Source organism: Fragaria vesca, linkage group LG3 (assembly GCF_000184155.1).
Source record: "Fragaria vesca subsp. vesca linkage group LG3, FraVesHawaii_1.0, whole genome shotgun sequence".
In the NCBI taxonomy this organism is placed as follows: Eukaryota; Viridiplantae; Streptophyta; class Magnoliopsida; order Rosales; family Rosaceae; genus Fragaria; species Fragaria vesca.
In genome coordinates, this window is record NC_020493.1 from 1261318 (window position 1) to 1278110 (window position 16793).

General features: G+C 38.9%; 3 protein-coding genes across 3 annotated transcripts; all 3 read right to left on the reverse strand.

Moving 5' to 3' along the window:
* Nucleotides 1-1356: 1356 nt before the first annotated feature.
* On the reverse strand, nt 1357-2550 carry LOC101299271 (pentatricopeptide repeat-containing protein At4g16390, chloroplastic-like). The gene is made up of 2 exons (XM_004293346.1): nt 2533-2550; nt 1357-2453 (listed from the first exon to the last, which is right to left on the reverse strand). Exon 2 carries the CDS (start codon nt 2353-2355, stop codon nt 1804-1806), a length of 552 nt encoding a protein of 183 aa, XP_004293394.1. The 5' UTR covers nt 2356-2453; nt 2533-2550; the 3' UTR covers nt 1357-1803.
* Nucleotides 2551-4761: 2211 nt separating this feature from the next.
* LOC101298685 lies at nt 4762-6625 on the reverse strand. The gene is made up of 3 exons (XM_004293344.1): nt 6261-6625; nt 5808-5889; nt 4762-5695 (listed from the first exon to the last, which is right to left on the reverse strand). Exons 1-3 carry the CDS (start codon nt 6273-6275, stop codon nt 4989-4991), a joined length of 804 nt encoding a protein of 267 aa, XP_004293392.1. The 5' UTR covers nt 6276-6625; the 3' UTR covers nt 4762-4988.
* A 4349-nt stretch (nt 6626-10974) lies between these two features.
* Nucleotides 10975-11791, reverse strand: LOC101299556. Its single transcript, XM_004293347.1, has 2 exons — nt 11710-11791; nt 10975-11598 (listed from the first exon to the last, which is right to left on the reverse strand). Exons 1-2 carry the CDS (start codon nt 11789-11791, stop codon nt 11138-11140), a joined length of 543 nt encoding a protein of 180 aa, XP_004293395.1. The 3' UTR covers nt 10975-11137.
* Between the last annotated feature and the right edge of the window lie 5002 nt (nt 11792-16793).

A 16793-nucleotide genomic window follows, 5' to 3' on the forward strand; every position in this document is an offset into this window, starting at 1 on the left:
TTTTTTTTTTTGGTCAAGAAAAAAAAAAGGGAACCATTTAGCAATGTTGACATATGCATGGAGGTGAAACTTTCAAAAACCGCGGGCTCCAGATATTGACGATTGCACGTTTCTTACACCCAGGGTCTTCGATCTATTACATCTTCATCATGGAAAATTAAATTATTATGTTACGTACATACATGGATATGTGATGTGGGAGTGGTTCTAAAAATAACTATTTAGTTGAATATTTTTTTATTAATAGTTTATTACATATATTTTTCAATTAATTTTTTATCTCAACCGTTTAGTTTTTAATAGATCATTTTTTTAAATTTTCAACCAAATTTTTGATCGTTAAGGAATCGAACTTAATCAAATCAATTGACGATCCTTATCTATTAAATATGAGTCGTTCAAGTTTATAATCGGTAAATCACATTTATGAATATCTCAACGATTTTAAATTTAGATAAAAATTTATAGAGATGATATTTTCATATATATTTACAAATTAGGCGGTCGAGATGTGAACATGTGATTGAAAACGGAGTGAAACAAAGAAATTTTCAATTAGTCTTCAACTTAGTGGTCCTCGTTAGAACCACTCTCATGTGATACAAACATACTTTATTACGAGGCAAAATTTTCCTATCACACCATCACCACCCTACTAGCACATGTTCTTTTTTTCTTAGTTGTATGTATCATATACCTATAACCTATCTTCATAGTAGATAATCCCCTTCATCATACATACACGTGTTGTGTTTACACAGCTATATTCAAAAACTTAATTTTAAGATTAACCTCATCGTCATTCTAATTTAAAAATAATATTATGAAATAGCATGTGATCGACCTTTGGCTCTTTACTGATGATTGTATTTGTGTGACTGTCTCCTCAATTTGATTCTTCGTCCCATAAAAATAATATATAAGCGTAATTAGTCTTTGTACGTAGTATCATCGATCTTATACGTACATGGCCATGCATTTATCCGTTGTAATATCACTGGTTATTTGTTGATGAGCAGACTATATGATAGGTAGCTATGTAGCAAATTACTCAATTCCGAGCACAAAAATACAGCAATCAATTGTTTGTCTTGATCGGTAGTCTCACTCAATCACATACGTAAGTGACCGGATCACTCATGCATGACTCAGCTAGACCTAGAGCTGGAGGGTGGTGTCTTCATAAGAAGTTGAAATCTGTGAACACAGCCATCGAATAAATTCAACAAAGTCCTCAGTAGTGGGCATCGGACAACAACCTTACGCAACTTAGGCTCCATCGATCTCATCATATATGCTTTACAAATATTTCTTCTGCCGACAATTTCACACATTTTACAAGCCCATATGCCAGTCTTCTTAAATATAACCAAGATATGCCTTCCACTTAGCCCAATGCAATGGACCTAATATTAAGCCCACGCTATATATGCACAATCCGGGCCTCCCATCTATTCTGTACGGGAATTATGATCGGTACGGTGAGTTTGAGACTCTGACCAGCATCGTCGACGATCCAATGACTCGATTCATACACCATTCATGTACAAAAAACGATACGAGTCTATAACCAATTTTTCATCGAGTTTATTGAGGCTACTGTGCACTTTGAACTCTGCACGACTCATGCATCTTCAATCATGTACGTGTAGCTAACTGAACCTGAATCAAATTCACACTCTTTAAAATTAGTACTAAATGAACATACCTGTTCTCTTCATTACATATCAGTGTAGCCGATATCAGCACACATAGACAAAAGGGTGTTATAGAGAATTACATTCAACTCCATTCCCTTCTCCTTCATCTCCTTGGCAAAGAGCCCTTGCTGATCATCTCTCGGTAAATTTTCTTGGCCTGCCAAGGCCTCTTAGCTCTTCCCATAGAATCCAACAAAGTATTATAAATAACCATGTTCGGCTTAACCCAAATTGCCTTCATTTCCTCGTAAACTTTCAAGCACCCATCATAATTCCCTGATTGCCCGTGAATCTTAATCAACGTTGCAAATGTCACTGGATCAATGCGCCATTTCTCTGTCCTAGCGCAGTCATACAAGCTAAAAGCCTTGTCAACATTACCGGCACGGCCATATGCATCGATCATAGCCGAATAGGTAACATCATCAGGACTACACCCGTAACTAGGCATCTTCTCAAACCACTCCACAGCCTTATCAGGCAGATAACACATCCTAGCACAGCTAATCATAGTCGAAAACGTAACATTATCAGGTGTAACACCTCTCTCAAGCATCTCATTAAACAGCTTCTCTGCTCTCACTAAATCCTTACACTTTCTAAACACTTTCAATGTCACATTGTAGAGAACCACTTCCCTCTTAGGTTTGAACATGTGCTGAAAGTACTTTAGAGCAAGTAACGCATTTTCGGGGTTACCATGGTATTAAGAACAACGACAGCATCTTGTTCCAAAACCCCATCACCTAAAGTCTTTAAAATATCAAAAACATCACTTTCACTTAGGCAGACAGAGTTCAAGGACTCAGCTACTTTGACTAAAGAAGTGTACCTGGAATCGTAGGACTTGTTCCTAAGATGAGAAGCCCTGGGGCTGCTGGGATTGACCCAAACATAGCTTTTGGAGGAAGACTCGGAATTTCCATCGGGGTTTTCAGTTTTTGGGGTTTCTTGTAAAGAAACATGGTTTATTTGGAGAGAAATTGTGGAGTGAAGAGTAGGGAAGGTGAGATTGAAGGTGTGAGTATCAGAGGTGGTTGGCCTGAGCTTTCTAGAGGAGGAGAGAGAGTGAGAGAGAAAGAGAGACGAGGGTGTGGAGGATACATGATAAGCCATTGTTTCCCTCTTTGTTTTGCGTCTGTGACTATCAGGACCGAAGAGAGAGATGAGGTTTAATGGTCTCTGGTGTGGTGAGGGTACATGGTTCGTTATGGTGTTTCCTGCTTCTCCACCGTTGGATATATGGGATCGGCGTATGATTTTAGTTTATATTTGTTTTTTTTTTTCGTTTTAAATGGTGGATCTCGCAGCCCACAAAGGGCCGCCACACGTGGACCGCCTAGCCCTGTTTTGTCTCCGCCTAGCCCATAGAAATTATTTTTTCTTTTGTATTTTCTTTTTCTTTTTTTTAAATCATGGACCCCGTATTCTGTTAAGGCCCGCTACACGTGGACCGCCTAGCGCCATATGGTCTCAGCCTAGCCCATATAAATTACTTTTCTTTTATATTTTTTTTCCTCTAAAAATCTGGGATGAAACCTTTGGCGGCCTTGTTGTTGTTGTGTAGCCGACTTCTCCGTCTCCGCCGCGTAATTGGACGGCAACCATAGTCATCTGTCTAAACATAACATGTATGTGCCGAATTGAGGTTTCTGAGTCGGAAGGTTGTTAGTCATCGATTGCAGGTATATATGGTATATTACTGCCGTATGTATATTGATTGATTTGTTTAGTTTCCGAGTTGATTGTCATGGATTGGGTTAAAAAAGTTGAGCATTATATTATAGCTATTTATAGCTATAAACAACACATTGCATATCCATTGATGCATATATGTTAGTGATGTTTGAATGAAAACTGATTCGGTGTCGGCAAGTTTATAATGAAAACTGATTTGGTGTTAGCAAGTTTCAGTTGAATAAAGTTTGAATTGCATTTTGTATATTATAGATTAAGTTATTAGTAGTCGCTTATGCGTATTGGTTTTATTCTTGTTTTTGGTTTAATCAGGTTTCATTTTCTGTATATGTTACTATTGAATTTGTTGTGCTAGCAGGTTTCTTGGTTCTACTTGCTGATGATGAAGTTTAGGTAGCTGATAATTTTGTAAGCTTGTAGGTGTTTTGCCTTGTGTCATGGTCCGCTGCGGAGGGTGGATGATCCAGCAAATGCAGCCTGCTTGGAAGTAAGTTAATCTCATGAAATTATCTCATGTTTTTAATCTTTGTTAGAGCTCTATACATTTTTTTGTTTGAGCATACCAGTTTCTGTGTCAAGTCAAGTTTACTGCTTGGGATTCAGATCTTCTATTTAGTCTCTGTTGTTTTACTTTTATTCGTCTCTTTGTCCAATTGTTATAAGATAAAAAAATAAAAAAAGGTTATATAAGATGCTAGATTGAGAATGTCCCAAGTTCTAAAACACCACATAATGTTTCGTTTTGTACAAAAGGACCTGAAACACTGAAGGAAGATGGTACGTAACTTATTGTTCCTGGAATCCATAACTTTACATCAACAACTTATTGTTCCTGTAACAACTTATTCTTCTTCTTGTACCTCTATAATGGATGGCTGGCACCGTGGCGTAGCTAGCTAGGGGTCAAACGGTTCAATTGAACCCTCTCAGATTTTGAAAAAGCTTAATTAGCTAGCCTTAATGAACAAACATAAATTGACATTTCTTCTTTGAGAAATCCTTAATTAATCTTAAATATTCTTCAACACCAATAGAATGAAATAAAAATTTATACTATTAAAATACTTAATCTAATTAATACAAATCATGTAAATAGTTTCTTACCTTACTAACGTGTACTTTAATGCTTTGAATTCCATTTACGATTTTTTTTTTCATTACAAATAAGCTAAATGGAAGCAACACATTAATGTTTACTATGCATTGACACTATCTCTAGAAAAAGAAAAGGCAACATATTTTTCTCAATATTTATCGTGCATGAAATTTCAAAATTTATTTAAGATGATTATCGTGCTAGCTAGAGAGTGATTGAAAATAAATTTAATTTATTAGGTAATAAATTTTGACCATTCTAAATAACATTTCTAGCTACGCCACAGAGGGACGGCTACCTGATCGTGACATATCCACCACCATCACCATTGATCACCAACCATACTTTATTATTTACTTTTGTTCTATATATAAAAAACAACACCAACTTTAAAAAACAACACCAACCTTAAAAATAGAGATCGGTCGAGCTGGAAGCAGCTTTCCCACAAAGTACAATAGCAGGTCAAGGCAGGTAGACAGACATGATCGATTTTACATGATGGCGCACGCTTGGGGATTTTCTTCACTGAAACAATCGGGGCGTGTCACGCAGTAACTACTAGTGGAGTAGCTCCTCCCACCGCCGTAACTATCATACACTGGCCTTCCATAGTAGCCATCGTACTCTATGTATGGTGCTGCCCCACCGTAACCGTACCCAGTTTGGCAAGGACCACCCGGATGCCCTCCGTAACAATCCATACAACACGTGCTCCCCGTCACCGGAGGGTTAGCAGGAACAACCGGAGGCGGAGGCGGAGGTGGAGGCGGAGTAGGCTTCGACTTCTCTGCGTCCCGGATTTGGCAGGGACAACCCGGATGCCGTCCGTAACAAACAATACAACACACGTTCACTGTCACCGGAGGGTAAGCAGGAAACGGAGGCGCAGTAAGCTTCGGATTCTCTGGTTTCTTTTCAGGCTCTGGTTCCTTTTCAGGCTCTTGTTTCTTTTCAGGCTCTGGTGTCTTTTCAGGCTCTTGTTTCTTTTCAGGCTCTGGTGTCTTTTCAGGCTCTTGTTTCTGTTTAGGCTTTGGTGTCTTTTCAGGCTCTTGTTTCTTTTTAGGCTCTAAGATGTCGATTCTCTTGATGGCGCCATCTCCTTCGCAGCATAGCTTGTCTCTGATCTTCTCAGGACTGCAGCAGACCACCTTGACGATTACCTGGTTGTTCTTCTCGTCGTATGTCTGGTCTCGTATTTCTTTTGTTCACAAAATCCAACCAATACCAGAAACCACACTCAATTTACGTTTTTTTTGTTTTCTCTGCTAAAACACAACGTACCAGAATGGAAGAGAAAAGAAGAGACTCACGAGGGAATTTACAGAGAACTTTCTTAACCTTCTTGTAGCATTTTTCACACTGAAGGTCCACCTTCAGAACCATTATCGTCACCTGATGACATTAATACAATCATTTTTGCAGAAATTAGATAGCAGGTACAGAATTTTAAGGAGGTTAATTACTTCTTCTTCTTCTTTTTTATGCAGAAGAAGTGCGTAATTAAGAATGGATCGAAGTTGATATATGTTTTCTGGTTTTGAAGATCGATGAGGAATCGAATCCATCAGGTTCTGTGTTTCTGACAGAAGAATGATGAGTCGAGTATAGGCGACAAATTGAAGAAGAAAGAGCCAAAACCTTGAGTTAATTGAGAGGAGCAGAATTGATGAAATGGGCAATCAATCTATTTATCTATATGATGAGGAAAAAGAGATGGAAAAGCATAAACAACTTTCTGGCAGCTAATGTTAAGAGAGAAATACCTTTTTTTCGCCCATTGTTGCAGGAGTGAGTGATCAGATGGGATCTGATGTTCTTTGTGAACGGAACCTCCGAGCTAAGATGATTGAGTAGGACGGGAGTCACTGAGCCGAGTTGGCATATAAATTGAGCAGCTGACAATTATTATGAGAAATTAGCTAGCTTGCCCTGTATAGATTATTATTCCGATCATGGTGTGATGATCATAATGAATCAAAAGTGGAGTAGGAGTAGAATTAGATTGCAAGAAAAGGATGGTAGTACATATATGGCATGGGGACTGTTGGGGAGGGTTTATCAAGCTAGTTAGCTAGAAGAATGGTCTGAATGGATCAAATTAATACTGCAATAATATGACTAGGGTATCATATACCCGGCCACATCTTGTTTTCGATTTAAAGCATCATGCACATGGAACGTCCCACATCTTGTTGTTTTCGATTTAAAGTAGTGCCACCTTCCATCTTTGGACTAGCCAATTGTTCTCGGGCATTCTCCTTTTAATGATCCACGCACGTACTACCAAGAATAGCCGCCAGTGATTCACACGTTTCGGATCGAAATTAGTTTTTCCTTTGTCATAGAACATTCGGAGCAAGTGAACCATTAGCAATGTTGACGTATGCATGGTGACGATTGCACATTTCTTATTTCTTACACCCGGGGGGGGGTTCTTCGATTCGATCTTTTACATCTTCATTATGCTACGTAAATGGATATATGTGATACAAACATACCTTATTTACGAGGCAAAATTTTCATATCACACCACCACCGCCCTGTTAAGCTAGCACATGTTTTTTCTTCTTAATTTTATGTATCACTAGTCTCTTAACATATGCACGTTCACACGTGTGTCAATTTGTTTTTATCCTTTTGATTTATATTTTTCAGATTTTAATTGCAAATAACTGTTAATGCAGTTATCATTCAGCAAAAACTGCTACAAGTTTTTCTCCCTTTTTTTTGTTTTTTGTTTTCTTCTTTTATATGTTGAAATTACTTTATTTTGTTGTCATTTTACGATATTAACCATCCTTGATTTTTTTTTCCTGTGTCAAAACTCCTCTTTCGTGGGTAATATAGATAGTTCATAAAATAAATTTCACCATGACACCAAAAAGATTGCATGGCTTTCTAATAGTAGAGATATACTCATCTTCATAGTAAATAATCCCCTTCATCGTACCCGTATTGTGTTTACACAGCTACATTCAAAAACTTTATTTTAGGCATTATCATCCTAATTCAAAAATAATATTATGAAATGGTACGTGATAGACCTTTGGCTCTTTATTAATGATTGTATTTGTGTGACTTAATTTGTCTCTTAAATTTGATTCTTCGTCCCATAAAAATAATATATAAGCCTAATTAGTCTTTGTACGTAGTATCATCGATCTTATACGTACATTGTCATGCATTTATCTGTTGTAATATCATCGGTTATTTGTTGACGAGCAGAATATATGGTAGGTAGCAAATTACTTAATTCCGAGCACAAAAATACAGAAATGAATTGTTTGTCTTGATCGGTGGGTGGTGTCTTAATTCCAATCATCTGGTAGGTAGCAAATTACTTAATTCCAATCATTTGTCTAGACCTAGAACTGGAGGGTGGTGTCTTCTTAAGAAATTGAAATCTGTGCACACAGCCATCGAATAAATTCAACAAAGTCCTCAGTGGTGGACTGGTGGGCATTGGACAACAACCTTACGCCACTTCGGCTCCATCGATCTCAGCATATATGCTTTACAAATATTTCTTCTGCCGACAATTTCACCCACGCTATATATGCACAACCCAGGCCTCCCATCTATTCTGTCCGGTACGGTGAGTTTGAGACCGATCAGCATCGTCGACGATCCAATGACTCAATTCATACACCATTCATGTACAAAAACCAAACGAGTTTATAACCAATTTTTCATCGAGTTTATTGAGGCCACTGTGCATTTTGAACTCTGAACGACTCATGCATCTTCAATCATGTACGTGTACCTAACTGAACCTAAATCAAATTCACGTACACTATAATCCATATACCCCTCCCTCTACAACCAACTAAAATGTACGATGATCATGGTAAATTGGAGTGTGTATCACTGTGTCACAACTATTACAGGGTAAGAAAAAAATGACCCGTCAATGGTGTATATGGGTTGGCCTTGTGCACCAGCTTGTAATCCACGGAAGGGCCGGATGTGATTTCTTCGACTGTTGTCGAGGCACTGAACTCTTCTACTCCTCCATTAAAGACTACTACCTTGATCTTCTCTTGGGGCGGATGGAACGGAGCACAGATACAGTTTCCCATGGTAGTTCTTGAATATCGATGACTGCTACTGCAAAAGAATTAGGAGTCTCATCGTTTTATAGTGTGGCTCTGGCTTTGATCATATTCCACATGGGAAGGCAGTTTGACGTGCAAGCCATGTTTACAAGCTTTTAACACCAATACTAATATGGGGTTATTTTTAGTTCCCAAAGTCAACTAGTTGTGTGCATCTAGAACTAGGCAGTCTAAACAAGCATTATGATAATACGAACTACATCAAAGTCAAATGGCCGGTCTGTGCAGAAGACCCCTTGCTGATCATCTCTCGGTAAATTTTCTTGGCCTGCCAAGGCCTCTTAGCTCTTCCCTTGGCATCCAACAAAGTATTATAAATAACCATGTTCGGCTTAACCCCAATTGCCTTCATTTCCTCGTAAACATTCAAGCACCCATCATAATTCCCCGATTGCCCGTGAATCTTAACCAACGTTGCAATTGTCACTGGATCAATGCGCCATTTCTCTGTCCTAGCGCGGTCATACAAGCTGAAAGCCTTGTCAACATTACCGGCACGGCCATATGCATCGATCATAGCCGAATAGGTAACATCAGGACTACACCCGTAACTAGTCATCTTCTCAAACCACTCCACAGCCTTATCAGGCAGATAACACATCCTAGCACAGCTAATCATAGTCGAAAACGTAACATTATCAGGTGTACCACCTCTCTCAAGCATCTCATTAAACAGCTTCTCTGCTCTCACTAAATCCATACACTTTCTAAACACTTTCAATGTCACATTGTAGAGAACCACTTCCCTCTTAGGTTTAAACCTCTGCTGAAAGTACTTTAGAGCAAGTAAGGCATTTTCGGGGTTACCATGGTATTAAGAACAACGACAGCATCTTGTTCCAAAACCCCATCACCTAAAGTCTTTAAAATATCAAAAACATCACTTTCACTTAGGCAGACAGAGTTCAAGGACTCAGCTACTTTGACTAAAGAAGTGTACCTGGAATCGTAGGACTTGTTCCTAAGATGAGAAGCCCTGGGGCTGCTGGGATTGACCCAAACATAGCTTTTGGAGGAAGACTCGGAATTTCCATCGGGGTTTTCAGTTTTTAGGGTTTCTTGTAAAGAAACATGGTTTATTTGGAGAGAAATTGTGGAGTGAAGAGTAGGGAAGGTGAGATTGAAGGTGTGAGTATCAGAGGTGGTTGGCCTGAGCTTTCTAGAGGAGGAGAGAGAGTAAGAGAGAAAGAGAGAGGAGGGTGTGGAGGATACATGATAAGCCATTGTTTCCCTCTTTGTTTTGCGTCTGTGACTATCAGGACTGAAGAGAAAGATGAGGTTCGATGGTCTATGGTGTGGTGAGGGTACATGGTTCGTTATGGTGGTTCTTGCTTCTGCACCGTTGGATATGTGGGATAGGCGGATGATTTTAATTTATATTTGTTTTTTTAAATGGTGGGCCTCGCAGCCCGTAAAAGCCCGCCACACGTGGCGGTGGACGCCTAGCCCCGTATGGTCTCCGCCTTGCTCATAAAAATTATTTTATCTTTTGTATTTTCTTTTTTCTTCTTTTTTAAATGGTGGCCCCGCATTCTGCTAAGGCCTGCTACACGTGTACCGCCTAGCCCAACATGGTCTCCACCTAACCCATATAAATTATTTTTCTTTTATATTTTCTTTCCTCTTAAAATCTGGGATAAAACCTTTGGCGGCCTTATTGTTGTTGCGCAACCAACTTCTCTGTTTCCGCCGCGTAATTGGACGGCGGCCATGGTCATCTATCTAAACTTAACATATATGTGCCGAATAGAAGTTTCTGAGTCGGAAGGTTGTTAGTCATCGATTGCAGGTATATATGGTATATTACTGCCATATGTATATTGGTTGATTTGTTAAGTTTCCGAGTTGATTGTCATGGATTGGGTTAAAAAGGTTGAGCATTATATTATAGCTATAAACAACACATTGCATATCCATTGATGAATTTATGTTAGTGATGTTGGAATGAAAACTGATTCAGTGTTGGCAAGTTTGGAATGAAAACTGATTCGATATTAGCAAGTTTCAATTGAATAAACTTTGAATTGCATTTTGTATATTCTATATTAAGTTATTAGTTGTCGCTTCTGCGTATTGGTTTTATTCTTGTTTTTGGACATTTTAATCAGGTTTCATTTTCTGTAAATGTTACTATTGAATTTGTTGTGCTAGGTTTCTTGGTTCTACTTGCTGATGATGAAGTTTGGGTCCTGGCAAAGTTGATAATTTTGTAAAGACTTCAGATCATTTTATTAACAATCCAACGGTTATCGTGAGTTCGTCCCTTTCCGTCCCTTAAATATTATCCCGCAGGTGAGCAGCCCTGCTATAATGGATGGCTGGCATGGCTACCTGATCGTGACATTACACCACCATCACCATTGATCACCAACCATACTTTATTATTTACTTTTGTTCTACGTATAAAAAACAACACCAACTTTAACGTACACTGGTAAAATAGAAACACCGATCGATCGAGCTGGAAGCAGTTTTCCCATAAAGTACAGTAGCAAGTCAAGGCAGGTATAGAGACATGATCGATTTTACATGATGGCGCACACTTGGGGATTTTCTTCACTGAAACAATCGGGGCGTGTCACGCAGCAACTACTAGTGGCGTAGCTCCTCCCACCGCCGTAACTATCATACACCGGCCTTCCATAGTAGCCATCGTACTCTATGTATGGTGCTGCCCCACCGTAACCGTACCCAGTTTGGCAGGGACCACCCGGATGCCCTCCGTAACAAACAATACAACACGCACTCACCGTCACAGGAGGGTAAGCAGGAAACGGAGGCGCAGAAGGCTTCGGCTTCTCTTCAGGCTTCTGGTTTTCTGCCACTGGTGGCTTCTCTACCTTGGGCTTGGGCTCTTTGATATCGATGCTCTTGATGGCGCCACCTCCTTTGCAGCATAGCTTGTCTCTGATCTTCTCAGGACTGCAGCAAACCACCTTGATGATCACCTGGTTGTTCTTCTCCTCGTACGTCTGGTCTCGTATTTCTCTTGTTCACAAAATCCAACCAATACCAGAAACCACACTCAATTTACGTTTTTTTGTTTTCTCTGCTAAAACACAACGTACTAGAATGGATGAGAAAAGAAGAGACTCACGAGGGAATTTACAGAGAACTTTCTTAACCTTCTTGTAGCATTTTTCACACTGAAGGTCCACCTTCAGAACCATTATCGTCATCTGTTGACATTGATACAATCATTTTTGCAGAAATTAGATAGGTATAGAATGGTTTTAAAAAATAAAAAATAAATAAAAATTATTAATAGCTCACCCACCTTACATATTTTTAGTGAGATTTTAAATCTATAACCTCAAAGTTATTAGTTAAATATTTTAACCAACCAAGCCGTAATGGTTAATTACTATTTTTTTTATGCAGAAGAAGAAGTGAGTAATTAAAAATGGATCGAAGATGATTTGAAGATGGATGAGGAATCGAATCCATCAGGTTGTGTGTTTCTGACAGAAGAATGACGAGTCGGGTATGGGCGACAAATTGAAGAAGAAAGAGCCAAAAGCTTGAGAATTAAAAAGTAAGGAGAAGCAGCCACAAAAAATAAAAATTGAGAGGAGCAGAATTGATGAAATGGGCAATCCATCTACTTATCTATATGATGAGGAAAAAGAGCTGGAAAAACATAAACAACTTTCTGGCAGCTAATGTTAAAAAAGAAATACCTTTTCTTCGCCCCCCATTGTTGCAGCAGTGAGATGGGATCTGATGTTCTTTGTGAACGGAACCTCCCAGCTAAGATGATTGAATAGGACGGGAGTCACTGAGCCGAGTTGGCAATTAAATTGAGCAGCTGGCAGTTACTATGAGAATTAATGCTGAAATAATATGACTAGGGTACCATGCACCCGGCCACATCTTGTTGTTTTCGATTCATAGTATCATGCACCGAGATGGCACATGGAACGTCCCACTGCTGTCCCCGGCTATAGTAGTTGCCACCATCCATCTTTGGACTAGCAAATTAGCTAGCCAATTAGTTTTTCCTTTGTCCTAGAACATTCGAAGCAAGTGAACAATTAGCAATGTTGACGTATGCATGGTGATGACACTTCCAAAAACCGGGGGGTCCAGATACTGACGATTGCACATTTCTTATTTCTTACACCCAGAGGGTCTTCGGTCGATCTTTTACATCTTCATCATGGAAAATTATGCTATGTAAATGGATATATGTGATACAAACGTACTTTATTTACGAGACAAAATTTTCATATCACACCACCAACACCCTGCTAGGCTAGCACATGTTCTTTCCTTTTAGTTTTATGTATCACTAGCCTCTTAACGCATGCACATTCACGTGTGTGTCAATTTGCTTCTATTCTTTTATTTTATAGTTTTTTTATTTTAATTACAAATAACTGTTAATGTAGTTGTCGTTCAGCAAAAACTACTCAACGTTTTTCTCCTTTGTTTTGTTTTGTTTTTTTTTGCTTTTATATTTTGAAATTACTTTATTTTGTTGTCATTTTACGGTATTAACCATCCTTAATTTTTTTTTTCAATGTCAAAACTTCTCTTTCGTGGGTAATATAGGTAGTTCATAAAAAAAAATTCATCATGACACAAAAAAGGGTGACTAGCTTTCTAATAGTAGAGATATACTCATCTTCGTAGTAAATAATTCCCTTCATCGTACCCGTATTGTGTTTACACAGCTACATTCAAAAACTTAATTTTAGGATTAACCTCATCATCATCCTAATTCAAAAATATTATTATGAAATGGTACGTGATAGACCTTTGGCCTTTTATTGATGATTGTATTTGTGTGACTTAATTTTTCTCCGGGATTTGATTCTTCGTCCCATAAAAATAATATATAAGCCCAATTAGTCTTTGTACGTAGTATCATCGATCTAATCCGTTGTAATATCACTGGTTATTTGTTGATAAGCAGAATATATGGTAGGTAGCAAATTACTTAACTCCGAGCACAAAAATACAGAAATGAATTGTTTGTCTTGATTGGTGGTCTCACTCAATCACTTACGTAAGTAACCAACCGGATTAGTGGATCACTCTATATCTCTATATATTAAGCGGATAGGGGGATTACTGTTCACGGAACAGTGTCATTTTTAACGTCTAGCCCGTTAGCACGAATTGACTGTTGTACCCTTTGCTGTTGTTTTGCCATCCGTGCTATTCTATCGTTGACGCACCACTTCGTTTATCTTTGTTTAACACAATCAGAACGCCATTATTTATTAAGCGGATAGGGGGGATTATTGTTCACAGAACAGTGTCATTTTTAATGTGTAGCCCGTCAACACGAATTGATTGTTGTATCCTTTGCTGTTGTTTTGCCATCCGTGCTATTCTATCGTTGACGCAGCTCTTCGTTTATCTTTCTTTAACACAATCAGAACACCATTTATGTCTTTATAAGTGTACGCGTTGGCTTCTACTGTTTCCACCAGCAACAATTCTAAAGGAGAAGAGATGCCATGCGGCTACAATTACAATGCTACTTTTCTGAAACTCTAAATGAATACCACCCAACTTAGACTAGCAAAATACCATGTGAATTGTGAAACGGAGGTGACAATGTTGATGAACAATTTAATTGTCTGATCTTTTCTAGAAGAGTGCTAGATGTAGTAAATATGTACCAAAGATCTTGATCCTTGAATAAACATGAGGTAGAACTAGGTTTGCTTCGTCGTGTGACAAATCTATGTGCCTGGTCATGGCATCCATGTACGTGTTGGGGTCTTAGAGAGATTCCTTTGGTGTTTTCATTGATGAGTCTGTAAGGAAGCTCTGTGGTTCCCTGAGTTTCTGATGCGTCCCGGAGTTCACCATATAGAATTTGTGAAGGATCTTGAAGATCATAGTTACATTTTATAGTCTGATCAGATTTGATTTTGGTCAGAAAATTTAGATGGACTCGTAATTAATAGACATGTGAAACGGAAATGACAATGTTGATGAACAATTTGTCTGATCTTTCAAGCTGTAGCTGCCAAACAATTTGAGATGTACAGTAGCATTATGCCGAACAATTTGTCTTGCTTCCATATTCAGAATGAAATAATAAACGCTTGTGACAGATATAGATGATTACATTGAAAGCTTTCTTTCTTTCTTTTTCTTAAATTGCTCACATAGACTAGTATGCATGACTCAGCTAGCTAGACCTAGAGCTGGAGGGTGGTGTCTTCATAAGAAGTTGAAATCAATAAATTCAACGAAGTCCTCGGTGGTGGGCATCGGACAACAACCTTACGCTTGGCTCCATCGATCTCATCATATATGCTTTATAAATATTTCTTCTGCCGACAATTTCACACATTGTACAGGCCCATATGGCAGTCTATTCTTAAATATTACCAAGATATGCCTTCCACTTAGCCCAATGCAATGGACCTAATATTAAGCCCACGCTATATATGCACAATCCGGGCCTCCCATCTATTCTGTACGGTACGGTGAGTTTGATACTCTGATCAGCATCGTCGACGATCCAATGAATCAATTCATACGTACACCATTCATGTACAAAAACGATACGAGTTTATAACCAATTTTTCATCGAGTTTATTGAGGCCACTGTGCGTTTTGAACTCTGAACGACTCATGCATCTTCAATCATGTACGTGTAGCTAACTGAACCTGAATCAAATTCACGTACACTCTAACTCGAACTCGTTTTTACAGAACTGTCTCGTTTTCAAGTCGTCATACAATAGACAAAATTAACCATTTAAAGGAAGAAGCATAAATGGAAAGGAGCTAATCGGTTGATGAATGACACAGTTGTTCGATCGATGTTGCCAAAATATCTTCCCGACACAAGTCTAACTCAAAGTCCTCAAACCAAATTATTACTCTGAAAGTAATCCAGAGTGGTGGGGTGGCTTGGCTATTGCAAAGGGAATAGGGCAACTCTGCCAAACATATATATCGACCTGCAAGTCTATATCCTATATCGCACGGCCTTTATTGATGTATTGGTAGCAGAAAGGACCCGATCGATCCCTTGGTTTCTGTATGGTTAGGTATGGATTGGCTTAATCATCATATATGCATCCACAATTCATGGCCTTGTGTTTATTGGTGTACTACCCCCGATCGATCACCTCTCCCTCCATTAAGCCAGCTAGCTGGGAATCGAAGGACCACCAGTTCTTACGTCAATTCATGAAGTTTCGGTGCTGTGGAGTTATCACGAACTTTTGCTTTCAGGATTCCAGGAGATGAGATTTCAGAATCACCCTTTTGATCTATAGACAAAAAGCTCTGCTGCTTTCGACCTCTATCTTAATTGGCACCATCTTAATTTCATTTTCTAACTGCTTGTTTTGTAATAAGCTTGCATCTCATCTCATCTATAACTGAACAGCCATATATAATCATTTAGCAAGACCCATGCAAGCACTGCAGGATCCAAAGCTGATCCCGTGTATATTTAGGCTAGCTAGCTGATCGGGTCATGATTCATTTTTCTACTTCCTAATTCGTTTATGGATTATGATAATTCACCTAGTAAATAGTAATCGATCAAAGAAACCAAAAGTGAAAGAATCAATCACGTACCAAATAGTGCTGTAGCTCGTTTCTAGGTCAAATCTTTTGGCCTGTTTCCGGTGTTTGCGAGCAGACTTGGCATTTTCCTTTGCCCTAAACAAAGAAAACCCTAAGATTTTGTATGGGATTCTTTCATGATTGGTATTGGGTGTCTAGTGGGTTACGTGAGGACAAGAATGGCCAATATATACCGATCACATCCATTCTTTTCATTCTCCTTCTACTTCTTCTGCTTCTTGTTCCTTTTTCTTATTTTTTGGTTCTCCTATATATGCTTCCTTTCAGTTGGCTGGATTAGCTCGATCATGGCCTCATGAGTCGCTAGCTACTACTCGATCTCATTCCATCGGAGACCAGCCAATAATAGGTGATCGATGATGGTGATGATGATAATGTTTTAAAGTGTCAGTAGTTTTGTATGACGAAGATGGACCCCAATGGATTCCCGCCACCCAAGTTTGGGCTTTTAGTCCACAAGATAACTCACATTTGTGGGGTGTTCGTAATCGTAGCTTTGGGGCTTGGAATCCAAAACCCTGGGACCCTGCCTGGACTCCAATGCATTCACTGCGACAGTCATTCTTTCCTCCTCCACACAATTTTGGCTTCTAATTAGTTTTCCATCGGCTT